The sequence below is a fragment of the Mustela nivalis genome, assembly GCF_964662115.1.
Source record: "Mustela nivalis genome assembly, chromosome: 19".
NCBI lineage: Eukaryota > Metazoa > Chordata > Mammalia > Carnivora > Mustelidae > Mustela > Mustela nivalis.
Window position 1 is genome coordinate 4,460,702 of NC_139038.1, and position 27,522 is coordinate 4,488,223.

The 27,522-nt window shown below is 45.3% G+C and overlaps 2 protein-coding genes across 2 annotated transcripts in view; one reads left to right on the forward strand and one right to left on the reverse strand.

The window, feature by feature from the left end:
• The window catches only part of RBAK (RB associated KRAB zinc finger), an 813,856-nt gene that overhangs the window by 615,527 nt on the left and 170,807 nt on the right, over positions 1 to 27,522 (reverse strand). The window lies entirely within an intron of this gene.
• On the forward strand, positions 5,748 to 11,501 carry LOC309854219 (speedy protein E4-like; the record flags this gene model as incomplete). Its single annotated transcript, XM_082713051.1, has 6 exons — positions 5,748 to 5,862; positions 6,358 to 6,555; positions 7,411 to 7,469; positions 7,953 to 8,038; positions 11,086 to 11,254; positions 11,439 to 11,501. The coding sequence occupies 6 exons, from the start codon at positions 5,748 to 5,750 to the stop codon at positions 11,499 to 11,501; spliced, it is 690 nt and encodes a 229-aa protein (XP_082569177.1).

Sequence of the window (27,522 nt, forward strand, 5' to 3'; positions counted from 1 at the left end):
GATTTCTCTCACTGAGGAGTTGCATCAAACAAATCCTGCACAAAAGGCGTGCTTCTCCGGAAGCTGCTCTGTCCGCCCTGGCTGTGGCTGTGTAGCCCGGAAGTCCTGCCCAGCTCTTGCTGCTAGCAAGTGTGGTCTGTGCCCGAATTCCCACCAACCGACTTCTCACCAACAGAAGGCTGGAATTCATGAGAGGTGACCACACTTCCCCTAGGCCCGAGACTGGAAAACCTCCAGGCACATTTCTTCTGTGTTCTTTTCCATTTTCGGCAGGTAAAGGAAGGAAGCTATGCTGAGCACCTTGGGGAAGACAGGCAGAGCCCCCGCCTGCCCCGTCTATTGGGTCCTGGCCTCCAGCCCTTGTCTCCCCCATAGGCACTGACCTGCTCACCTGAATCCTGGGACACCCTCCTGCCTCTCTGTCCACTCTGGTTCTCTGCCTGTGAACTCTGGCTGTCATGCCGCCCTCCCCCTCACCACACAACTCTGTCCCTGCAACTCAGAGACATCTTGGGCACCCCCAGGATGCCTGCCACATACCTCAGCCTAGATAACTCTCTGGGCAGTGAACTGGAAGCTCTTGGGGGCTCCCTCCTCTCTCCAAATGACTAAAACCTGTCATTTCATATATTCATATATTTCCCCCTCCTAGAAACTTCTTTAAGCAGGGAAAGCAAATCTGAACCCTGTGATTCTGTCTGGGCCAGAAGTACCAGATCTGCACCATTTTTTTATTTTTTGAGATTTTATTTGTTTATTTGACAGACAGAGATCACAAATAGGCAGAGAGGCAGGTAGAGAGGGGGGGCAGGGGAGCACCCTCCCTGGTGAGCAGAGAACCTGACATGGGGCTCAATCCCAGGACCCTGGGATCATGACCTGAGCCGAAGACAGGGGCTTTAACCCACTGGGCCACCCATGCGCCCGTGGACCTGTACCTTTAAAAAATATATACATATTATTTATTTATTTGACAGAGAAAGGGCACAAGCGGGGGGCAGCAGAGGGAGAGGGAGAAGCAGACTACCCGCTAAGCAGGGAGCCTAATGCTGGTCTCTGTCCTAGAACCCCAGGGTCAAAACCAGAGCCAAAGGCAGACACTTAACCGACTGAGCTACCCAGGTGCCCCAGATCTGTAACTTTTAATGTGGCTTCATTAAGATCTCTTCATTTATTAGTATTTAAAATATAAAGCTTTCTCTTTTTGTATTTGTATTAAGTACAAATATTTCCCCCAATTTGTCATTGACCTTTGGAACTTAATGTTTTACTTTTATTTTCTGCCATAGGGACATAATGTTTTTAAAGATTTTTATTTATTTATTCATGAGAGACAGAGAGAGAGAGAGAGAGGCAGAGGCAAAAGTAGAAGCAGGCTCCCTGCAGGGAGCCCTGATGTGGAACTCAATCCCCGGACTCTGGGTCTATGATCTGAGCCAAAGGCAGACGCTTAACCATGCAAGCCCCCCAGATGACCCTCACTTTCTCTTCCTACTTTTCTTCTGTTTTGACACCATACTTGAAGAAGCCTTTCTAGCCCTTAATTTTCTAAGTAATTGCCTGTGTTGGCTCCTGTTTCTCTTTAACACATCAATTTTCTGAAGATAACTGGCAGCCATCCTCAAGATTTGTGAATCATTCTTCTCTTAAAGTCTTTCATCCATTTTTTGCCCCCAAACTAGCACATTCACGGTGACCAGGAAATGTCAGAGGCTATGAACGCTCAAGTTTCTAATCTGTATGAAAGAATTAGTTCTTCTTTGAAGCCTTGGGACATGGCTTGCTTTAATGGAAGGGGCCACAGAAGTGTGAGGGAAGTGACTGAATCTGCATCCCCTCTTATGCAAAATACTGGTTGGATGGATTTACAGGGAAGCTGCAACAAAGTAAGACAACCCAGGGGCCTTAACAACAGAGATGAATTGTCTCCAAGTTCTGGAGGCTGGGAGACTGAGATCCAGGTGTGGGCAGGCCTAGTTCCTTGTCAGGGTTGGGGGGGCTGCGGGGGCTCAGTCCCATCCTCTCTCCTTGGCTTGTAGCCAACTGTCCCCTCTCTATGTATCATCACACTCTCTTCTCTCTACCTGGGAGTCTCTGTACCAAATTTTACTTTTTTTTTTTTTTAAGAGTTATATATTTATTTTAGAGAGGGAGTGCATGACCAAGGGGCGGGCAGAGGGGGAGACACAAAGAGAGAGAGAGAAAGAGAGAGAGAGAGAAAGAAGCAGACTACCTGCTGAGTGCCCTGCCTAGCTTGGGGCTCATGACCTTGAGATCACGATGTCCTCCCTAAGGCTTCATTTTCCCTTCATTTTCCTCCGTAGAAACCCACCACCAAAAAAGAAAGAAAAGAAAAAGAAGTAGAAAACATCACGTTCTGAGGTACCAGGGGTTAGGACTTCAACACACGAAGAGGGGGAGGGGGCTTGGACGGAAGCACACAATTTTACCCTAGCCTTGGCGTCCCTGGTCTTGTCCAGTTTGCTTCCTCACTGCCTTGGTTATGTTAACATGGGCAGAACGCTTACAGGCCATCTTATCTACATATTTTCTTTTATAGGTTGAAGAGATGGGACCCTGAAGGCAGGAGGATTTGCACAAGGGCATGTGCTGCTTTGTAACAAAACCATTACCTTCCCATTCTCACCGCCCCCATCTTGTTTTATTTTATTTTATTTTATTTTATTTATTTATTTGACAGAGAGAGATCACAAGTAGACAGAGAGGCAGACAGAGAGAGAGAGAGGGAAGCATGCTCCCTGCTGAGCAGAGAGCCTGACGCGGGCCTCGATCCCAGGACGCTGAGATCATGACCTGAGCCCAAGGCAGCGGCATAACCCACTGAGCCACCCAGGAACCCTCACCGCCCCCATCTTTTAGACAAACGTATTCTAACTACTGGCTTATGTTCTCCAGATTGTCTACCAACAGGAGTCTGAGCAGATGGAGAAGGGACATCGTGAAGAGGACAGAGGACTTGAATCAGAGCAGCCGAGGTGAATCCTGGGGTTTTGCCTCAGTCTTTAGCGCATCACATCCCTTGTTCTAAAAAACAATCCCAGAGGTGCCTAGGTGGCAGTGGGTTAAAGCCTCTGCCTTCAGCTCTGGTCATGGTCTCAGTATCCTGGGATCGAGCCCCGCATCGGGCTCTCTGCTCGGTGGGGAGCCTGCTATGTTGTGTGCAGTTACTGTGTCTGATATGAGATCTGCAGACTTCATCTTCTCACTGAAAAGTTTTCTTCTTTTTACCAGCCTCTCCCTAGTTCCTCCACCTTCCCCACCCCTGGCAACCTCCTTTTTTTTTTTTTTTTAACCTTCGGTTTCTCTGAGTTTGACTTTTTGTTGTTTTTTAAGATTTCCCATATAAATGTTACCACGCAGTATTTGTCTTTCTCTGTCAGTCTTATTTCATTCCACATAATGCCCTCAAGGTCCATCCATGTTGTCACGAATGGCAGGATTTCCTACTTTCTCACCTCTATACAAATACCAATCTACAGCTCCCTGTGTATGGACCTCACATCCTCTTTATGCACGCCTCCGTTGACGGACACCAGGGTAGTTTTCCTATCTTGGCTATTGTGAGTAATGGTGCAATGAACACAGGAGGGCAGATAGTTCTTTAATATCCTGTTTTCATTTCCTTTGGATGTATACCCGGCCATAAGAGTGCCAGATTATATGGTACTTCTGGTTTTTTGGGGTTTGTTCGTTTGGTTTTTTAAAATCTTTGGAGAAACCTCCATATGGTTTTCTGGGTGAACTGGTTTGACTTTATTTATGCTTGGACTGGGCTCCTTAGCTATCCGTAAGTTTGATCGAAGTGCAAAATAAAACTTGAGGCACATCCTGAATTAAAGATGTGTTTTTCATCCAAGGTCATACAATGGATCGAAAGCAAGGCTTACCCAAAATGTGGACTCAATACTGGCGTCCATCAACAGATGGATGGATAAACTGAAAATGGTATGTATGTATCACTGTTCTTATATGATTGTGAAAGGAACATGTAAAATGCAAACATACACACACACAGAATGGATATTATTCATCTTTAAAAAGGAAGGAATTCTGTCACACACTATAACACAAAGGATCTTGGAAGACATTTTGTTGAATGAAATAAATCAGAAACATACACATAAAATACTGCATGATTCTACTGATAGGAGCTATCTGAAATAGCCCAATCTCTAGAGACATAAAGTGGAATGGTGCTTGCCAGGGGCTGGGGGAGAGGAGAAGGGGGAGTTCTCCTTCAGTGGGTGCAGAGTTTCAGTTTAGGGAAGACGAAAAAGTTCTGGAGAAGGATGGTCCTGATGGTCGCACAGAGACCCGAAGGTGCATACTGCAACCAAATCGTACCCTCAAAAATGTTTAAAATGGTAAATTTTCAGTCCTGTTATTTTACACAGGAGGAGAGAGTGAGCAAGATTCAGATGCACAGGTGAGAAGCAGAGGTAGGAGGTAGGAGTATGGGAAGAGGCTTCCTCTGATGTTAATGGACAGCTGGCCAAGACCTCCGTAACGGCGTCAGTGCTACCACATGCTTCCCACCTTCTTGGTTAAACAGATTCTGCCTTAAACGGGAGATTTTTCCATCTAGCCTTTTTGTGCATGTGGCATTTTGTTCAAAAGATACACAAGTGGTCATGAAGTTTCTGGGTCGAGAGTGATACACGGGCTTACAAATTTCAGATGCAGACTAGAGCTGATTAATTGCGATCAGGGGCAGGTTTTGGGTGGTCCAGGGACTTCTTAAGTTGTAGACACCGTCTGATTGTGTGAGAACACAGGTACAGTTATCTACTGGTTCAGGTTCCCAAAATGTCTCTTGGGCTCAGAGATGCCTCAGAGGAGAGCGTGAGTGCTCCCCCACCACTGAACACCCACCCCCAACACAATGTCAGTAAAACATGGAGCGGAAGAAGTCTACCAAATTAAACGATTTAAACTAACTTTTTTTTTAAAAAAAATTATTTATTTATTTGTCAGAGAGAGAGGGAGTGGGAGCGAGTGAGCACAGGCAGAGAGGCAGACAGAGGCAGAGGGAGAAGCAGGTTCCCCGACGAGCCAGGAGCCTGATGTGGGACTCAATTCCAGAATGATGGATCGTGACCTGAGCCAAAGGCAGCCGCTTAACCAACTGAGCCACCCAGGTGTCCCTTAAACTAACTTTTAATTCCAACAAGTCAATGTACCTGGAACCTTCTTGACATACTTATGTCTGTCTTGTAAGTTCTTACGTTTCGGCCCATCCGAAATTCCCTTGTCTCTTTCCTCCTTCTCCCACCAGATTGTGCCCTGAATTAGGAATAGGAAGGATGGAGAGAGCCCAACATGTGCCAAGAGGGGAGAGAGCCGGGCATCTGCTGGAGAGGAGTAGAGTGATCCAGACCCCTCGAGGACAGTTTTGGAGGATGGTCCAAGGCTGGGTCGGTGGCTGGAAACAGCCCTTACCTCGAGATCCCAAACTGGACACCAGTGTGGCAGTTCCGTGTTTCCCTTCAAACTGGTTGCCAGGCTGGAATGACCTGTGACATCAGAGGCTTCCGACCTTCCTGATTGGAAGGACCAGATTCCATGGTGCTTGGCAGCAGAGGTGGACAACTGTATCTTCACAGACCTTTTCGCCACTCCTGGCTTTGCCCCAGCTTGGAGAAGGGATCAAGGGCTTGTGTTCTGTTGGAATTTGCCCAGAAAGGGTCTCAGGTTTCTGGGAGGCCAGAAAGAGCTAGGGAGAAATCATGGCTGATGATCAACCTAATCAACCGCATTCCCAGTCTGAGGACCAGAGTCCCCAGCCTAGCACCTCAGGGTACCCCTTCAATGTGGTGGATGATGAAATCCCAGGACCATCAGGTGAGAAAGGAGGAAGAGGAAGGGACTTGAGAGGCTTGGCTAGTAAAGAGGAATGGGTACAAAAGTCAGGAAGGAGTGTCTGAGTAGGGTGTGTGTGACAGGAGAGATCCAGAAAGCCGGGGATTGGAGAAGGAAAGTATAGGAGTTGGGGACAAAACTGTAACCATGGAAGGAATACCCAAGAAGCAGGGAAAGAGGGTTAGGAGATGAGGTCCAAAGAGGAGGTAAAGGAAGAGAGGAAATGATGTCATTATTCCCAGGGGAGAAGTTATCTACAATGAAATTTTGAGGATGGGGGTGGTGAAACAGTGCCAAAGATGAATGGGGACAGATGTGTATCAACAAAGGAGAAAGATGGAAACATGGTTGGGGAGATGTCAATTGTCAGGAAGGCTGGAGAGAATGAAGGGGAAGTTGGGGTTTTTGGAGGGGGAGAAGGGGTGGCTGAATTCCAAAGACAAAAGCCTTATACTGTAGCCTGGTTTCTTCACTCAGCCCCCTGGGTAGACCCCCGCCCCATGCCCGAGTCCCCCACAAGGAAGAGAGGAAGGGATGAGTCAGATGAGGAGACAGGCTCTGGCGCTGAGGACATCTGGGTCGTGGAGTCACTGTGTGGCCTCAAGATGAAGTTGAAGAGACAACGGGTGTCTTCAGTGCTCCCTGAACACCACGAGGTCTTCAAAAAGTTGCTTGGAAAGAAGATCTCCTCCAACCCTCTTCCATTTTCTCTTTAAATTCAAGAAGCTTCCAATGGAAAAGAATTCTCTGAAGGTTGGTGAGCTCTCCATCCTTGGAGGACTCCATAATGATCCGTCACTGGGGACACATAAAAATGACAGAGGATTAGGTGAGACTTGGAGAAAGGTCTGTACTTGGGATGAGAAAGCTTGGTTTCAGTTACACTCCTGAGATGTCTTAGTTCTTATTGGACTTTTGCTTTTTTTTTTTTTTAATATTTTATTTATTTAATTGACAGAGAGAGAGAGAGAGAGAGATATCACAAGCAGGCAGAGGCAGACAGAAAAACAGGGGGAAAGCAGGCTCCCCGTTGAGGAGAGAGCCTGATGTGGGGCTCGATCCCAGAACCCTGGGATCATGACGTGAGCCGAAGCAGAAGCTTTAAGCCATGGAGCCACCCAGGTTCCCCTTATTGGCCTTTTAACTCTAAATGTCTTTGGCTGTGTGTGTGGAGTTGGGCAGGGGGTGTGGAAATGACATGCCATCTTTAGACCCTTATGTCACTGTGGGATGAGAAAATGACAGGGAATGACTGTGGTCTCCGCAGTGGCATGTCCATGCATGATGAGACAGCGTCCCTGTTGACCTCCCATCCAATCTTACAGGTGTGCTCCTTCAGCCTCCCCACGCCAGAAGCCACCAAATTTCCCTGGGAGGTGACAGGTTTTTGCTCCCTTTTGCCCATCAGCCTCACCGCTGGCCACATCCTGGAACTTCTCCAGGAGAGGCATCATTCTCCTCTTTGCCCTGGAACGCTCCCACAGTAACCCCATTCTGCTTGTCAACCTGACCTATACCCTCTTTTCACAGAGGATCCTGTCATTCAAAAATTTCTGGCCTGGGACAAAAATCTGAGCGTATCCGACAAGGTATCATTGTTCTCCACTCAGATGTGTTCTTGCTCCAACATCTGTCCTGGGGCAGGGCGATGCCTCCAAAACCCTGTCTCCAACCTCATCCTGCCAACACTTCCCATTGGGGACCTCGTGGTTTCCTGCAGGTCCTCTGGGACCTGAGTCCCAGGCGTGCCCCTCTGTCTGTTGCCACCTTAAGTCCCTTCTCTCTCAGCTCTTGGGTGGGGCACCCCTTGGCTCCAGCTTCTCAGAGACCCTCCAGAGGCCGGCTGTCCTGAAGACAAGCCCTCAGACCAGCACAGCTTGCTATCCTGGGAGCACCATCAACTCTTCCCTTGACTTCTTTGGTTTGCAACCAACCTGTTGACACAAATAAGCAAATTCACCCAGTCCGTCAAAGCGGGAGAACCTGCTCCAGCCTCATGTCCCCATCCCCCACTGGTTTTCCTCGCCCAGGATGTCACCTCTCTCTGACACTGTGTCTCCTCTTGCCACCAGTATCTCCTGTCTATGGTCATAGCTTACTTCAGCCGTGCTGGCCTCTTCTCCTGGCAGTACCAGCGAATCCATTTCTTCATAGCCCTGTGAGTATTTTTGTCTCATCCCGCAGTACAATTCGCTACCTGGGTGGATTGAGGGGGAAATTGGGACCCTAAACTTTCATCTCCTTTTTTTTAAAACCATTTGTTACCGTTTATTAAACTACTTTTTTAGAAAAACTGTTGACCCCGTGTGTAAAAACCATAGGATTATAGTATAGTGTTTTTTTAGACTGTTCCTTGTAAACACAAACATCCGTGACGTCAGCCAGGAGAAGCAAACAGAAGACCCTTCTAAGAGGACAGAAGGAAGGAACGGACACGGCCCTGCCCTGAGCAAACAGACTAGCGAAGCAGCCGGTCCTGATCCTCCGTCTGTCCCCTTCCCACCGCGATACCAAGAGTAATTGTTTTCCTCCTAAGCATTCCCATCACAAATGCCTCGATTCACGCCCCCAAGACATAGCACAGATCTGTTGTGAATGCTTCCGCGGGTGTGTCTTACAACACTGTCCCGAAGCCTGTGGGCGCTAGGTGCATGAAGTCCTTCAAAGTTCTGGTCTCCGCCTCCACTCTCCAGGGCCAGTGGTGTTCTGGGTCAAGGCCAGGCTTCCGAGCTTGGATCCAAACCTTTCGTCTTCGTCCGACTTGCTCATCCCCTTGGTGTTTCCACCTTCTAAGGACACTTCCCTCTGTTCCTATATTGCGTTTTCTGTCTAGGTAATTTTGCACCTATACCTGAGGAAAACGACTTGTCCTCAAGGTCAACTTCAACTCCCAAATCTTCAGATGCTCCCCCCTTCCCTGCCCCGCCAACCTCCCTGACTTCTGCACCGCAGCAGCACTTCTGTTAAAATCCGAGTGTCATGGAGATTCTGGACTATGGTTATTGCCTATCCACTCACCGCTCCACCCCCCTGTCCCCTTCCCCAACCCATTAGACTCGATGCCTGCAGGACTTGTCAACATATTACCACACTCTCAAAGACACTGCACAATTCCTTCTGTTTTGCATAGGTTTAAGTTATGTTGGGAATAGGAGGTGATCAGTATTGCACTTGAACTTAAAAAAGGCATTATTTATTCATTCAACAAATACATATAGAGTATACGTTATGGACCAAGGACATGAGGCAATGGGAAGAGAGGTTCAAGAAGTGCGTGTTGAATTCATGCACCCATGAACCCAATCCTGTATTAGTCATTTGGTAGGAAAGTCATGGTTACAGAATAGAACAGGGTCAGCTCCTGGCCATGGGAGATGTATATGGCCTTGCTCTATGGGAAGACAGGTTTGTGCACAAACTCGCTAAAGGGAAGGGGTGGGTGTGGGTGTCCCCCCACAGGACATGCCCTCAGGCTTCCCATTGAGTTCCCTCTCCATCCTCAACTGGGAGAAGTCTCTGCCCAGCCATGCCTTCTTTTTTTTTTTAATTTTAAATTTTAAATTTTTTATAAACATATATTTTTATCCCCAGGGGTAGAGGTCTGTGAATCACCAGGTTTACACACTTCATAGCACTCACCAAAGCACATACCCTCCCCAATGTCCTGAATCCCACCTCCTTCTCCCAACCCCCTCCCCCCAGCAACCCTCTGTTTCTTTTGTGAGATTAACAGTCACTTATGGTTTGTCTCCCTTCCAATTCCATCTTGTTTCATTGATTCTTCTTCTACCCACTTAAGCCCCCATGTTGCATCACCACTTCCTCATATCAGGGAGATCATATCATAGTTGTCTTTCTCTGCTTGACTTATTTCGCTAAGCATGATATGCTCTAGTTCCATCCATGTTGTCACAAATGGCAAGATTTCATTTCTTTTGATGGCTGCATAGTATTCCATTGTGTATATATACCACATCCTCTTGATCCATTCATCTGTTCATGGACATTTAGGTTCTTTCCATAGTTTGACTATTGTGGACATTGCTGCTATAAACATTCGGGTGCACGTGCCCCTTTGGATCACTACGTTTGTATCTTTAGGGTAAATACCCAGTAGTGCAATTGCTGGGTCATAGGGCAGTTCTATTTTCAACATTTTGAGGAACCTCCATGCTGTTTTCCAGAGTGGCTGCACCAGCTTGCATTCCCACCAACAGTGTAGGAGGGTTCCCCTTTCTCCGCATCCTCGCCAGCATCTGTCATTTCCTACTTATTGATTTTAGCTATTCTGACTGGCGTGAGGTGGTATCTCATTGTGGGTTTGATTTGTATTTCCCTGATGCCGAGTGATATGGAGCACTTTTTCATGTGTCTGTTGGCCCTCTGGATGTCTTCTTTGCAGAAATGTCTGTTCATGTCCTCTGCCCATTTCTTGATTGGATTATTTGTTCTTTGGGTGTTGAGTTTGCTAAGTTCTTTATAGATTCTGGACACTAGTCCTTTATCTGATATGTCGTTTGCAAATATCTTCTCCCATTCTGTCAGTTGTCTTTTGATTTTGTTAACTGTTTCCTTTGCTGTGCAAAAGCTTTTGATCTTGATGAAATCCCAGTAGTTCATTTTTGCCCTTGCTTCCCTTGCCTTTGGCGTTGTTCCTAGGAAGATGTTGCTGCGGCTGAGGTCGAAGAGGTTGCTGCCTGTGTTCTCCTCAAGGATTTTGATGGATTCCTTTCGCACATTGAGGTCCTTCATCCATTTCGAGTCTATTTTCGTGTGTGGTGTAAGGAAATGGTCCAATTTCATTTTTCTGCATGTGGCTGTCCAATATTCCCAGCACCATTTATTGAAGAGGCTGTCTTTTTTCCATTGGACAGTCTTTCCTGCTTTGTCGAAGATTAGTTGACTGTAGAGTTGAGGGTCTATTTCTGGGCGCTCTATTCTGTTCCATTGATCTATGTGTCTGTTTTTGTGCCAGTACCATGCTGTCTTGATGACAGCTTTGTAATAGAGCTTGAAATCCGGAATTGTGATGCCACCAACTTTGGCTTTCTTTTTCAATATCCCTTTGCCCTCTTGATGACTGAGTGGCACTCTGTGACACTGGGTAATAAGCAACCTATGTCCTTGCTGGGAAGCTGAGCTCAGGTGGGGGAGGGGCATCCTTCCCGTCCTGCTCCTGATCAGCCACCTGATGTCTCTCTCCAGCTACCTGGCCAATGATATGGAAGAGGATAACCAGGCCCCCAAACAGGCCATCTTTTCATTCCTCTATGGGAAGAACTGGTCCGAGCGACCCTTGTTCCACAAACTGAGATTCCAATTTATACGATCCATGAACTGGAGGACCAGGGTGTCCCGAGAAGAGTGTGAAGAGGTAGGTTGGCTGGAGGGATTTGGGGTGTGGGGCCCAATGGGAGAGAGAGGAGGTGCAGCGAGGGACATGGGGATTTGGGACCAGAAAGAATTAAGGGTCTGGATGACAGGAGGGAGCAGGTCGGGGGTCGCGGGGGCAGGGCCCATCTGGAAGTTGTGTTCTCATGGGGCCGCTTGTCTTCTAGATCCAGGCTTTTGATCCAGACCTGTGGGTGTGGGGGCGAGACCGCCTCACTCTGATGCCCTAGGTCTCCTAGGGCCATGGAGGCCTGAGGTCATTGGCCTAAGGGAAGGTAGGTTACTGTCCTCATGGGTCCAGGCACAATGATTTCTTGTGTAATGAGGAGATCTGAGGAATCCAGTAGCTGAGCCCACGCTCATCTCCCTAGTCCCACACGTCAGCCTTCCATGCACTATGAGGTGGAAGCCGTACACGCACTCAGGTCCCAGCCACGAGCTGACAACCCCACAGAGCCATGACTCAGGGAGACGTGTGGAAAACCTTAAGGACCTCAGGAAAACCAGTTTGTCACAGAGGCATGGATTTGGCTGAAATAATTCCATTGAAACCAACTGGGCCCAGATGATAGCTTGAGGAAATGTTGACTTTCTGTGAAAAGGGAGCAAGTTTCCAATTTTTTCCCCTGCATTGTGTTTTTACTTTCTCTTTCATGCCTCAGAGATATGAATTCTGGGGATTTATTTACAACAAAGTAAATGTCTAACAATAGGACATCGGATGGAACAGTCTATCTATCCAATAATAAAAGATCAATATGGACTAGCTGTGTGTTCATCCACATTTGCTTGCGAACACATTGCTTATGTCAGATGGCATCTGGGAGTCCTTTGTGTCCCCTGCCCACTTCTGGACGAGTCTCTCATCTCATTCCATTACATCTTTCCCCTCAGGTTCACAGTCAAGGAGTTTGTCAGAATGAGTGAACCTTCAGAAACACTAGTTTCAGGGTGCCTGGGTGGCTCAGTGGGTTAAAGCCTCTGCCTTCAGCTTAGGTCATGATCCCAGGGTCCTGGGATCGCGCACCACATCGGGCTCTCTGCTCAGCCAGGAGCCTGCTTCCCCGTCTCTCTCTGCCTGCTTCTCTGCCTACGTCTGATCTTTCTGTCAAATAAATAAAATCTTTAAAAAAAAAAGAAATACTAGTTTTAGCATAGCTTAATGTGATCAGCACATAGAGTTATAGATTTGGGCAGAGGATTAAGTAAAGATTTGGTTTAAATCATGTGAACTAGTTCTCAGTCCATTCGAGCTCCCACAAAAAAGTTCTACATGGCTTTGAGCAACAGACATTTATTTCTCATGGTTTGGAGGCTGGAAGTCTGCGAGCAGGGTGCCGGACCCTTTACAAGGTTGCAGACTAAGTGGGTTCTGAGTTATGTCACTGGGGTCTCTTTCATCAGAGCACTACTGCCATTGTTGAGGGCCCCCCCCACCTCGTGGCCCAATCATCCCAAAGACCTCATCTTATAGCACCATCACCTTGTGGGTTAGGATCTCAAGGTACAAATTTGAGGGAGGTGAAGAGACAAACATTAGAACATGCAGCACTGACCAAATTTAGGACTAGGTGTTATGGTTAAACATTAGGATCTAGGGTTAGAATGGAGGATTAGGTGGTCTCATGATTCATGATGTTGATGTTTGCAGTATGGTTCTTTGTTCAGACATTAAGTAGCAAAAAAGGACCAAGGTGAGTTTCAGGTCGAAAGCAACATTCTCTCAAGTTTGTTAGTTTGTTTTGTTGTTGTTGTGGTTTTGTTTTATTTTTAAAGATTTTATTTGTCAGAGACAGAGAGAGAACACAGGCAGGGAAGTAGCAGGCAGAGGGAGAAGCAGGCTCCTCATTTGAGCAAGGAGCCTGATGTGGAACTCATTCCCGGTTACCTGAGCCAAAGGCAGACGCTCAACCGCTTGAGCCACCCAGGCCACCCACTAGTTTGCTTTACTCCCTGAGCAGAATCACCTAGAGTCCTGGCTATCAAGAGGATAACCGGGTGTGACCTTAGGCTCATGAAAAAATTTGGGGGGTCAGGGTCACCAAAGTCCAAGAGTCATAACTGAAAATGAATTGGGGTTTAGAATGAAGGATTAGAGATAAAGTTGGATTTATGAATTAGTCTAAATTCTGGTTAGAACTGACCAAGATGTCTGGAGCGTTGACTCCTTGTGATCTGACTTCCTCTCTTTCTCTCAATTTCAGATCCCTGAGCCCCGGGGAGACGCAGGTTTACAACAGGAAATCAATCTAGACACTAACAACAGGCATGAGGAAGGAAGAGAGGAGTCTCTTGTGCAGATAATCTAGAAGAACCCAAGACCTTATAAAATTAGCTAAAGGGAATTTTCATATTGTACTCCGAGGAGCTGCGAGTACCTATAGGAGACCAGAGAAGGACAATAAGAAACCAGGCTTTTGTTCAGGATCCACCCTTTCCTGGGGTGGTACCAAATATTTCAGATTTTTTTAAATTCAAATCTCGTTTGAGGTAGGAGTTGGAGATCCTGTTTTTTATGCATTGGGACACAAACAAGGAGGAGATTACTTCAAAAATATAAAACGAGAGACAAAGGATTATCATAACCTAATATTACGCCATGAATTTCATTGGTATATTTTGAAAATGTTGTCCTTAGAACTATTTTATTTATTTTTATATTTTATATTTATGTATTTATTTATAAAAGTTCTGAAATAGTCATAGTTTTCAAAACATGTTCCTACAAAGTTTTGTGATGAGATTACACCTGTAGATAAAATATTGTTGACATATTCGGCATAGGTTTTTGTGTTTTTACTATAGCTATATATCAATTACACTTATAACTAGGTAGGTGATTCCCTCAAGTTGTTATTACTGTAAATGTTTATTTGACATGTAGTCTTCATTATTAAATTGTGGGAATCAGTTGTAATTCTTTTACTTGCCTGGATGACACGTTTGTAAGTTGTTTTATGTTATTTTAGATTATTAAAGAGGACACTGCAATGTGTCTCTTGAGGAAACATAATAAAGATAAAAGTCTTCATCTTCGTGGTGTTTGTGGTCATCTCAATGGTCTTACAGTTCACTGTCCAATGATACTCTTTCTTAATGGGGTTGTGATTATTCAGCCATACTTCTTACCTTTGAAAAATAAGTGTAAGTTCTTTTTAATGAGGATGTGAGGTTTTTTTTTAAGATTTTATTTATTTATTGGACAGAGAGAGATCACAAGTAGGCAGAGAGGCAGGCAGAAAGAGACAGGGGAAGCAGGCTCCCCTCTGTACAGAGAACCGGATGCAGATGCGGGCGGTCTCGATCCCAGGGCCCTGAGATCATGACCTAAGCCGAAAGCAGACATTTCACCCACTGAGCCACCCAAAGGCCCCAAGTGCAAGTTACCTTTTATGTAGAAAAAAAAAAAAGAAGGGGCGCCTGGGTGGCTCAGTGGGTTAAAGCCTCTGCTTTCGGCTCAGGTCATGATCCCAGGGTCCTGGGATCGAGCCCCGCATCGGGCTCTCTGCTTGGCGGGGAGCCTGCTTCCTCCTCTCTCTCTCTGTCTGCCTCTCTGTCTACTTGTGATCTCTCTCTGTCAAATAAATAAATAAAATAAAATAAAATAAAATAAAATAAGATGGGGGCGGTGAGAATGGGAAGGTAATGGTTTTGTTACAAAGCAGCACATGCCCGGGCGCCAGGGTGGCTCAGTGGGTTAAGCCGCTGCCTTCAGCTCAGGTCATGATCCCAGGGTCCTGGGATCGAGCCCCGCATCGGGCTCTCTGCTTGGCGGGGAGCCTGCTTCCTCCTCTCTCTCTACCTCCCTCTCTGCCTACTTGTGATCTCTCTCTGTTGAATAAATAAAATCTTAAAAAAAAAAAAGAAGATAAAGTGAACACTGTGCTTGTGTCTGAAAGCAAGAAACAAGGCAAAGATATTGAGGCAGGAAAAGGGAAAGAAGGAAGACAGAGCTATGGGGACCTAGATAATCTGAAATTCACAACAAAGGCAACGTGCCTCAGTGAGATTATGCATTTTAGGCGATGATCCATGGCAAGCAGACCCACAGGTGCAAGGGAGCACCCTTCTTTGGAAGAAGGAAAATCTACAGAATGGGATGAAATAGAACAACTGGAAAGAAATGAGGCTTTGGGAGAACTTTCTGAGAAACACAGTAAGATAGGAGGAGCTAAAGCTGTCAAATAACAGAGGCATGGAGAAGAAAGAGTTAATGGCAGGAATCCTGAATATTGGAGGAAACCATCTTGGGAGATGGTAGCACCAGAGAATACTGGGGCTGTCTCAAATACCAAGCTTCAGTGTCCGCGGGAAGCATCCCATGGATGTCTTGGCACATAGATGCATTATCACCCGTCATGAAGCTCACCTGAGCTTGGTGACCAGAGTTTTTATTGGGGTTTCATTATGCAAGTGTGATTAACTCCATCATTGGCCATACCTCGAACACAGTCTCCAACTCTCTTCCTTCCCGTAGAGATTGGGCTGATATCAAGTGGTTCAAAGCCCCACCCCTGTTGGGGTTCCTGGTATGGCTGGCCCTATCCTGACTCATCTCACCAGCACAAACTCAAGTTTGGTCCACGGGGCCCAGTGTGAGTAACAAACACTCCTATCACTCAGGATACCAAAGATGTAGAGGTTCTCTCCCAGGGAGCAAGGAAGGAGAGGTATCTGAAAAATTATTTATACAACACACTGGCTACGGTAGGAGATTGGCAAAACTCAGGTGGTCCGGGAAGGTAACAGTTTGGGGACAGATCTATCACAGGAGATGTTGGAGAAGTTGAACAAATAAGGATTGAAATAATGGGGTCCTCATGGGGATTTGGAATAGCTTGGGAGATGTGAGATATTTAGGAGATGAACACAGCACTCTAGAGGAACAACAAGCAATGGAGTAAAGAGAAACCAAAGGGAAAATTGTGTGTTTGTGTGTGTTGGGGTTGGGGTTGGGGTGCAGTTCTGATAAATGAGATGAACTCCTAAGCCTGGAGCAATTTCAGAAAGTGAAACCACCAAGGTCAGAAGAGCCACACGGACATCAGCATCTGATTACAGCAGCTCAAGGAGAGGGATGGCATTCAGAATTGGGACACAGTTGATGGACTGGGAACAGCAGAGGCTAGATTCTGCAGACACGGAAACAAAGAGGAGAAACAGTATGGCAGCTTGGAAACAGATATAACACATGAGACACCTAGGACTTAAAATGTATATTTAAGAATCTTTAGGTCTCTGCAAGGTGGCAGGTAAAGGCATATTAGGAAACAACTCAAATGAGGAAAGACCTGAATGTAAAGGCACAAGAAACAGGACGGTGGATGCACATAATAAAGCAGTAAACAACAGGCAAGAAAGCAAACAGTCCGGTGACTGATGCCAGGTGAGAACTGGGAGTGCTTGGGAACACTGGAGCAGAACATGGTGGTTTCAGCCTGAACACCTAGAGAAACTGAGATCAGGACGGATCCAGTTGAAGAGAAGGGGGAGCCGAGGCTGCTGAGAAGGGGGTGAAGCTTAAGAGACTTGGAGGATAAAGAGAGGGACCAGATGAGCAAGTGGGAGAGGCGAGAGGCCACCGAAGGCTGAGAAGGAATACGGATCCAGGGAGGTGGTTCGGAAGTGTGAGCTGATGGCAGAAGCACGTGTGGCTCCCAGAGCACAGAAGAGTCAGAGCAGCCAAGCTTCTGGAACCGGAAAGCATCCAGGGCTATAGGTGGCTGCTGAGGGGAGGTCAAAAGGCAGCAACAGCAAAGTTCAGCCACACAGCAGAGGAGCAGCGGGCTTGTCCTGAGAAGCAGGAGTGATGGAAGAAGTTCAGTGCCTGGAGATGGAAAAGTAGGAGAGTGGTGGGGATCAGGGGTGTGATGTGGCTCAGTCAGTGAAGCAGCTGCCTCGGCTCAGGTCATGATCTCAGGGTCCTGGGATCGAGCCCCGCATGGGGCTCTCTGCTCAGCAGGGAGCCTACTTACCCCCACCCTCCACCAGCCTCTCTGCCTACTTGGGATCTCTCTCTGTCTGTGTCAAATAACTAAGACTGAGTGACAGACAAGGAGGAGCTGCTTTGTGAAGGGGAAACACGGAGAAAACTAGAAAGAAATAGGAGCAGGGACTCAGGAAGAGTCCCGCGGGCAACTCCGGGGCGCCTGTCTCAGGAGCTACTCCCATTCTCTCAGCTTCTCCCTCAGCAGGCAGCCACGTTCCCTCTACCGCTACTCTCATCCTAGATAAGGCGGGATTGTCTTTTTCTTTTCAGTTTTTCCCTTTATTTCTCCTTGCCTTCCTTTCTCTTTTACTTCCCTCTCTCTTCCTTTTCCCTTCCCTACCTTTCCCTCCCCTCCCCTTGCCTTTTTTCTTTTTAAGTGTGGCTTTTTCGAGACGTCCCCGAACTTGTAGGCTCTTGAACTCCTTCTGTTTTGCATAGGTTTAAGTTATGTTGGGACTAGGAGGTGATCAGTATTGCACTTGAACATGAGAAAAAGCATCATTTATTCATTCAACAAATACATATAACGTACACCTTATGGACCAAGGACATGAGGCAATAGGAAGAGAGGTTCAAGAAGTGCGTGTTGAAGTAATGCACCTAATGAACCCAGTCCTGTATTAGTCATTTGGTAGGAAAGTCATGGTTACAGAATAGAACAGGGTCAGCTCCTGCCCATGGGAGATGTATATGGCCTTGCTCTATGGGAAGACAGGTTTGTGTACAAACTAGCTAAAGGGAAGGGGTGGGTGTGGGTGTTCCCCCACAGGACATGCCCTCAGGCTTCCCATTGAGTTCCCTCTCCATCCTCAAGCTGGGAGAAATCTCTGCCCAGCATGCCGTCTTTTTTTTTTTTAAATTTTTTATAAACATATATTTTTATCCCCAGGGGTACAGGTCTGTGAATCACCAGGTTTACACACTTCACAGCACTCACCAAAGCACATACCCTCCCCAATGTCCATAATCCCACCCCCTTCTCCCAACCGCCCTCCCCCCAGCAACCCTCAGTTTGTTTTCTGAGATTAAGAGTCACTTATGGTTTGTCTCCCTCCCAATTCCATCTTGTTTCATTGATTCCTCTTCTACCCACTTAAGCCCCCATGTTGCATCACCACTTCCTCATATCAGGGAGATCATATGATAGTTGTCTTTCTCTGCTTGACTTATTTCGCTAAGCATGATACGCTCTAGTTCCATCCAGAGGTGTGAAAAAGACACTTCCACGGAAGAAAAAGGCAACCTACAGGATGGGGAAAATATCTGCCAATCATGTTTCTGGTAAAGCCTCATTCTAGAATACAGAGAGAACTCTTCAAACCCACCCAACAACAGAAACCAACAAGATTCAAAATGGGCCAAGGACTGGAACAGACATTTCACAAAGACGACACACACGTGTCCAAGGAGCATGTGGGAAGATGATCAACGTCACCAGCCATTAGGGAAATCAAATCAAAGCCACAGTGAGTTACCATCTCCTGTCCCTTAGCATGGCTACTACCAAAATGCCTGCAAATAACACGTGTTGGAGAAATCAGAACCCTCATGCACTGTCGCTGGAATGCAAACTGCGGGAGCCACTACAGCCAGGAGAGCTCCTCAAAAATTAAAAATAAAGCTGGCATTAATTTCCCATATGATCCAGCAAGTCCACTTTTGGAGACACGCTTAAAACAATCAGAAGTAAGGTCTTAGAGAGGAATTTATACACCCATGCTGCATCATTCCCAATAGCGAAAATGCAAAAGTGACCCAAGTGTCCATTGAGAGAATAAAAGAGAAGCAGAATGCAGGCCACACATACAATGCAAGCAATATTCGGACTTAAAAAGAAGATTCTGGCATCTGTTCCAACATGGATAGACTCTGAAGACACGATGCTCAGAGAAACAAACCAGTGACAAAAAGACAAACACTGGATGAGTCTACTTAGGTGCTGAGAATAGTCACAATCAAAGTGACAGAGAGGACAACACTTGCAGGGGACAGGGGGAGTTGAGGCATTACTCTGTAATGGGGATGGAGCTTCAGTTTTACAAGATGAGAAGTGTTCTCGAGACGGATGGTTGGTGGTGGTTGCACAAGCACATGAAAGTACTTCATACCCGTGAGCTGTATGTTTTCAAGGTAAAATGGTAAATTTCATGTTACATGTAACTTATCACAATTAAAAAAAAAAGGAAGAAAAAAACTGAAGTAGTGTCTACCTGCATTTCCCTAGTCCCGAAACTTCTAGAGCTCTGCAGTCATCCCCTCCGTAAAGAAAAGAGTGAAATGGGATTATTAGTTAAGTATATTCACACGAGCTATCAGGAATTCCTCTCTCAAAAACTGAAATATTTAAAAAAATCTAGAATCATCAGCTAATTGCGGAAAACGGTGTGAATTAAAGATAGGTATCAAGGTGAGCAGCTAAACTATGACAGAACCAATATCATAAAGGAAACAACTTCTATTGATTTGTATTTTTCAATAAATTTAGCAGGACACGGTTTCCAAAAAATGAGAACATTCTCCAAAAAATAGCCAGCAGAGATTACTTAGAAATTAAAGATCCAATTGTTGAATCTTTTTAAAAACCCCCAAGTAAGACTTACGTAACAAATGGGACACAGAATATCTAATTTAGGAATTGTCTCCGATAACAAGACATTGAAATGATGAAATAAAGCTTGAGATACAAAAGCCAGATCGAACAGATTCCACTTTCAGAAAGAGAAAACTAGAAGGACGAACACAAAGAATCAAAGGCAGAACAAAAAATGATACGTGAGCTGAAGAATCACACAAGCCTTCACGACACAAGGGGCCATTCAATTTGCAAACAAGAATACTGGGGGGGGGGGGCGGAATACAGATCTACAAATTTCCCAATAAAATGCCCCACACCAAAAAAATGGAGAAAAAAAAATGCCTAAAAAGGTACAGGTGGGGGGAAAAACACCACTGACCCTGGAACCTGCCATTCTACTTCTCACCTGAGAAAAACCCTTGGACAACTGTCCACGGCTTGTGAAAGAAAAAGAATTTCAAACCCAGAACTGTATGCCAAACCAAGCTATCGTTTCGGCCTCCAGATATCAGAATCTTGCGAGAAAGCAGGACAACTGATTATCACAGGAGACACTTTCCTCAAAATGTTCAAGATATCCTCTGCCGGAAGCAAGCGAGAGGGCCACCCCAGAGGGCCATGGGGATGCTGGAGCCTCCTGAAGGGGGTGTTTCCGATGCCACTGCTGCAAGCAGTGGTGCTCCGGACTGCCGACACACGACTCCTGTTTCAGAAGAAAAGTGCTCAGCAGACGCGTCCCATCACCGTGTTTACAAAACATGTATCAACACAGGGTTTTCTACCCATGACGGAGGTGCCACAGCCAAGACTGCCCGAGACTAAAGGAGTTGAGCCAACAGAAAATCCACAGCAGGACACTGTAGTCGATCCGGGCCAAGTGAGCTGATGAACTGCCACGGAGAGTCACAACTTTTTGGGTTCAGTGAGTCCACAAGGCAAGGATGGGAGGGGTCAGAAGACTGACCACGTGATCAGCACGACGGCTTGATACCACTCGTATCAACACCAACATCCAAAACGAGATGTCAGCAAACGGAATCCAACACCAGAATGAAAAAAATAATATATGATCTCTAAGTGGTGCTTATGCCAAGAATACTGACTCGTTCAATCTTCGGAAATCCATTCATGTAATAGGCTACTCTAATATGGCTAAGAAAACACTTTTATCACCACTAAGAAGCTGAAAAAGCCTCTGACAATGTTCAAAATACATACCTGATATAAAAAACCCTCAAGAACTAGGAGTGGATACTTCACTAGCATGAATGTGTGTATACACACACACTCTCATACCCAAATACCCAGAGTATGTGTGATACATGTACAATCTGAATCACAGGAGAGCACACACAAGTTCCAGAGACACAGCTGCACAGGCACGGGCATGTTTACGCAGTCTTCTCAGTTCTCAAGTCAGGGTTTTACTTAATGGACAAACGTAAGAGACAATCCCAGTAAGGTCAGGAACGAGGCAAAATGTTCACTGCCTCCAGCTGGAGAAAACAACTAGGCATATGAATCAACAGAGAGAGTAAAACTATTTCTATTTGCAACGGATATGCTCTACCCCAAAACTCAAGAGAATCAACAACAAAACCAACTCAATGAAAGAACAGTGTTACATAAAATCAGGATATACAAAGCAACAGGCCCGGGGGAGCCTGGCTGGCTCAGCTGGAAGAATGTGTAATTCTTTATTTTATTTTATTTTTTTAAAGATTTTATTTATCCATCTGACAGAGATCACATGTACGCAGAGAGGCAGGCAGCGAGTGATGAAGGGAAGCAGGCTCCCTGCCGAGCAGAGAGCCCGATGTGGGACTCGATCCCAGGACCCTGGGATCATGACCTGAGCCAAAGGCAGAGGCTTTAACCCATTGAGCCACCTAGGCACCCCAAGAATGTGCAACTCTTGATCCCAGGGCTGTCAGTTTGAGCCCCACGTTGGGTGCAGACTTAAATAAACTTACAACAAAGAAAGTTAGAAAGAAAGAAAAAGAAAATTATTTTTAAAAAACTCAAACAAACCTAATAGCCCTTGTTACATTGACAGACTAAGAAGATATAATTCAAGCATATACACAGTTCATGGAGTAACAGAAAAGATAAAAGCGTTAACAAGAAATGTACAAAATCTATACTAGGAAAGCTTTAAAACACTCCTGAAAGGCACAGAAGCACACCTGAAAAAAAGGAATGATGTTCTTTGTTCCTGGATGGGTCAACACTAAGATATAAATCACTCTGCCCTCAATTACTTAACAGATATGTGAACCCAACAAAAATACCAAAAGCTTTCTTCCTTGAACTATGTGAGCTGGCACTAAAGTTCATATGAGGGCAGAAAAAATCAAGAACTAGGAAAATCTCCAAAAAAAAAAAAAAAAAAAGCTGTATAGGGGGCCTAATCCCTACCAGATTTAAAACACAACCTTTATCATTAAAAGGGTTTGTTGTCAGCATACGGATGGAGATAGGTCAGTGGATCAGAGCACAAAGTCTAGAAGTAGACTTGTATGATTACATGACATATCACGAGGACCTGTGATATTATAATACATTATAACAATCCACTGATTTTTAATGAACAGTGTTAGAGGAACTATAGTCATTTGGGCATGGATGAAACTGCATCCATACTCCACACCATGAAAGAAAAAAGTCCAACTGGGATCAGTGATCTAAATATAAAATATTAAACCACACAGAAAAAAAAATGGGTGAATTTTCCTATAACCCAATGTGGGGAAAAGTTTCTAACTATGATTCAAAATACAGGCAGGCATTAGGACTGCTTTCAACAAAGACAGACAAGAATCAGATTTACCCTGCCTCCTGAAAGGACACCAAAAAACAGAATATACAAAGCAGTGGCTTTCTTTTCTTATTATTTTTTTTTAAGATTTTATTTATTTATTTGACAGACAAAGATCACAAGTACGCAGAGAGGCAGGCAGAGAGAGAGGGGTAAGCTCAATCCCAGGGGCTCAATCCCAGGACCCTGAGATCATGCCCTGAGCCAAAGGCAGAGGCTTTAACCACTGAGCCACCCAGGTGCCCTCAAAGCAGTGGCTTTTAAGACACGGATCTTGAAGCAATAAAGGGCAGCAATGAAGAACAGGAATCAGAGATAGGATATCAACAAGGAGAGGCCTCTGGTTACTGCCCTGAGAGTTCCCAGCCCTGCAGCAGGGAGGGAGAACCGAGAAGAGGCGAGGAGGGTTGACAAACTGGGGGATACATGCAGGGAAGGACAAGCCACCACAGAAAATGACACATCTACTGAAATGGGCCTAGAACTGACCCAGATGTTACAAGTGGCACTGATCATTAAAATAGTTTATTACCATATTCCTTATGTTCAAAATATCTGAGTAGGAACAGGAAAGACATTTTAAAAGACTCAAACGGAACTTCTACAGATAAATACTACAATGTCTGAGAAAGTTAACACCCGACTAGATTAACACAGCACCAAAAAAAAGATCAGTGAACACGAAGAACAGCAACAGGAGCTTTTATAAAATGAAACACACAGAGAAAAAGGAATTGGAAGAGAACAAAGAATATCAGTGAGTTGTGAGACGACTTCAAGCTGCGTAACACACACGGAAAAGGAGTCGCTGAGGACAGATGGAGGGAGGTGGGGGGAATATTTGAAGGAATACGGTCAAAAATTTCCCAAAGTTGATGAAAATCATAAACACAGATCCAAGAAGTTCAATGACCCACAAGCACAGAGACCGGAGGAAAGCAATACCAAGACACAGCATAACCAAACTGCTCAAAACCAGGGATAAAGAGAAAAGTTCAAAAGCATCTAGAAGAAAAACCAAAAACCACAGGACAAACGTAGGAATGGAGAGGATGACATCACATTTCTCTTGGGAACAATGGAAGTGGGAAGACAGTAGGGGAACACATCTGATGTACAGGAGAAAACCCAGCAAAGCTCCCCTGAAACTGTAAGATTTTTTTTTTAAAGATTTTATCCATTTATTTGACTGACAGAGATCACAAGTAGGTAGGGAAGCAGGCAGAGAGAGAGGAAGGGAAGCAGGCTCCCCGCTGAGCAGAGAGCCCGATGTGGGGCTCGATCCCAGGACCCTGGGATCATGACCTGAGCCGAAGGTAGAGGCTTTAACCCACTGGGCTGCCCAGGTGCCCCGCTCTCCTGAAATTAAAGCCAAGGCAAAAATAAAGGACTTTTCTGACATATAAGAGCTGAAAGATTCAGCAGCACCTTAAAGTGTCCCAAAATCCAGAAAGAACTTATCAAACTCAACATCCCAAAACCAAATAATCCAGTCATGAAATGGGCAGAGGACATGAACAGACACTTTCCCAAAGACACATACCTAGGTCCAAATGCATGTGCCTTACATGCAAAGATGCACAACGTCACTCATCATGAGGGAAACACAAATCAAAACACAAATCAAAACGAGATCCCACCACACAGCTGTCTCAATGGCTAAACTCAACAACACAAGAAGCAACAGGGGTTGGCGAGGATGCAGAAAAAGGCGAACCTCGTGCACTGCTGGGGGTAATGCAAGCAGGTGCAGCCCCTCTGGAAAACAGTATGGCAGTTCCCCAGAAAGTTGAAAATACAAATACCCTACAATCCAGCAATGACACTCTAGGTTAGGAATTTACCCAAAGGATACAAAAATACAGACTCGAAGGAGAACCTTCGATGTTTTTGGAACCCCGATGTTTAGAGCAGCATGATCCACAAGAGCCAAACTACAGCGAGAGCCCAAATGTCCCCAGACTGAGGAATGAAGACGATGTGGTGTATATATACAATGGATTATTAGTCAGCCATCAAAAAGAATGATATCTTACCATTTGCAATGACCTCGATAGAACTAGAGGGTATTATGCTAAGCGAAGTAAATCAGTCAGAAAACGACAAATTTCATACGATTTCACTCACATGATTCATAAATATGGGATTTAAGAAACAAGACAGATGAATATATGGGAAGGAACAAAAGAGGAGAGGGGAACCAAACCATAAGAGAACACGATGAGGGGTGATGGAGGGATGTGGGTGGGGTTGGGCTAGATGGGGGATGGGCATTAAGAAGATGTTTTGATGAGCACCAGGTGTCCTATGTAAGGGATGATTCACTGACCTCTCCTCTTGAAACTAATATTGCACTGTAAGCTTACTCATTAAAATTTAAATAAAAATTTGAAAAAGAAAAAGAAGAACAACTAGAGGTGTTGAAGGAAGTCCTTCAGGCAGAAGGAAAGTAAGAGCAGATAACAATCTGTATCTACATAAAGAAATGAAGAGTACCAGAAATGGTAGCTAGGCTATTTTCTTATTCCTTAAAAAATAAGTATTTGCTTAAAAATCACTAGTCCTATGGGCTTGATTCTACTTGTAAGAGTAAAATGACACAACAGTGTGATGACCCAGCAGGGAGCAATGGAAGTCACAAACTCCCTACATTCTAAGCAATAAATGGTACCTTACCTGAAGATAAACTGTGATGAATTAAAAGTTTCATACAATAAATTGCAAAGCAATCACAAATAACAACTGTGTTAGAGCTAACAACCGCACACAAGACGTAAAATGGGATCATAAAAAATACACAATCGAAAGGAAGACAAAAGCAGGAGAAAGAAACAAAGCCAACAGTAGATGTCCGATGGATCTGACTGTAATTACGTCACCGCTATTCTTCACCAAAACATTCGGGAGAGGGGTGAGGACGAAACCGGGATGCTGAGAATTGAAACGGGAATGAGTGTAAGAATATATTTGCTAAGGAATACTTTGCTGGGACGCCTGGGTGGCTCAGTGGGTTAAAGCCTCTGCCGTAGGCTCAGGTCATGATCCCAGGATCCTGGGATCAAGCCCCACATCTGGCTCTCTGCTCAGCAGGGAGCCTGCTTTCCACCCCCCACTTGTGATCTCTGTCAAATAAATTAGTAAAATAAAAAAAAAAAAAAGAATACTTTGCTTTATTATTTACTGCACAACCCAAATGAACAGTAACAGAAGCATCTTAAGGATGGGCAGGCCATTCCCTCAGCCTTAGCTTTTATCCCTGCATCAAACAGGAACAATGAAAACTGGTCTTCTTGGATCACCGATGTTTGCTCACCCAGCAGGCCCTCGGTTTAGATAAGCTACATGCATGAGCCATATGTTGCAATATTTAATGGTTGTTATTAGAAAAGCTACCCATAACTACATCAACTCCCACAAAGACATTTCTCAAATCCCAGGAAATCTTGAAAACCCACAAGTAACGAAACAGTCAATTCAAATCATGTAACGGGCGGCACTCTCCTTTTCTGAGACTGTCAGGAACATCAGTCATGTGTTTGCTCTATCCCCACAGCCCTGAGGTAACCTACTATCTGCACACATGAACTCAGAAAAAGACTCTGGGTGCTGATATGACCCCCTAATAATTGTACTTTACATGATAATGTCTCTTATTTCCACATTCCCATTTTAAAATCTGAATCCAGGGGCACCTCGGTGGCTCAGTGGGTTAAGCCTCTACCTTCTGCTCGGGTCACGGTCTCTGAGTCCTAGGATTGAGCCCCACATCGGGCTCTCTGCTCAGCAGGAAGCCTACTTCCTCCTCTCTCTCTGCCTGCCTCTCTACTTGTGATCTCTCTCTCACTGTCAAATAAATAAAATCTGAATCCAAATAAATAAAAAAAATCTTAAAAAAAAAAAAAAGACAACCACGCTATTGTTCTTTTTTTTTTTAAGATTTATTTTAGAGAGAAAGAGACAGAGCAGGGGGAGGGGCAGAGGGAGAGCTAGAGAGTGAATCCTCAGTCGACTCTGTGCAGAGTGTGGAGCCCCATGCAGGACTCGATCCCACAACGCTGAGATCTGGACCTGAGCTGAAAACAAGAGTCCCCCACTGACTGAGCCACACAGACTCCCCTGTTCTATTGTTAAATAACCATTAAACCAGACTGTGTTGCATGTCACAGACGAACTACTAACAAGACAGCAAGGAGAAAAATGAACCTCGCCTTTTCAATCAGCTCGGCAGATACAATCCATTACCTAGAAGTTCTCCAGCAAAACAATACACCTGTTTCAGGGTCACAGGACTTGCCAGCGGCATTTGCTATAAGTTTTTCATTGTTCATCCTAAGTGTACCTTGTCATCTTGGTGCCCATCCGTGCCAGTTGTCTCTGTCCAAAGGAAAAAGAAAACTACTTACCCATTTCTGACAAACAGGTCGTTAAAGCTCAGAGCTAGGTGTCTAGGGCCCACCCTTAACTGTCCTGGTGACAGAGAGACACTACCTTCCTTGAGGTTTACATTTCAAAGAGATGGCTCCCAGGCCCTTAAGAACAACCATCCCCTGTTACCATGCTAGCAAGAAAGTGGTTTAGCTTCTAGGAGATTTAGATACATACAAAATCCACAGAGGAAGTTTTCTCCAGGTAACACTCGTTCCAAAGGTAATAGTACTGATTTATGCTAATGATGGGCACATAACCCATTCCTGATTTCTCTCACTGAGGAGTTGCATCAAACTAATCCTGCACAAAAGGAATGCTTCTCCGGAAGCTGCTCTGTCCGCCCTGGCTGTGGCTGTGTAGGCCGGAAGTCCTGCCCAGCTCTTGCTGCTAGTAAGTGTGGTCTGTGCCCGAATTCCCACCAACAGACTTCTCACCAATAGA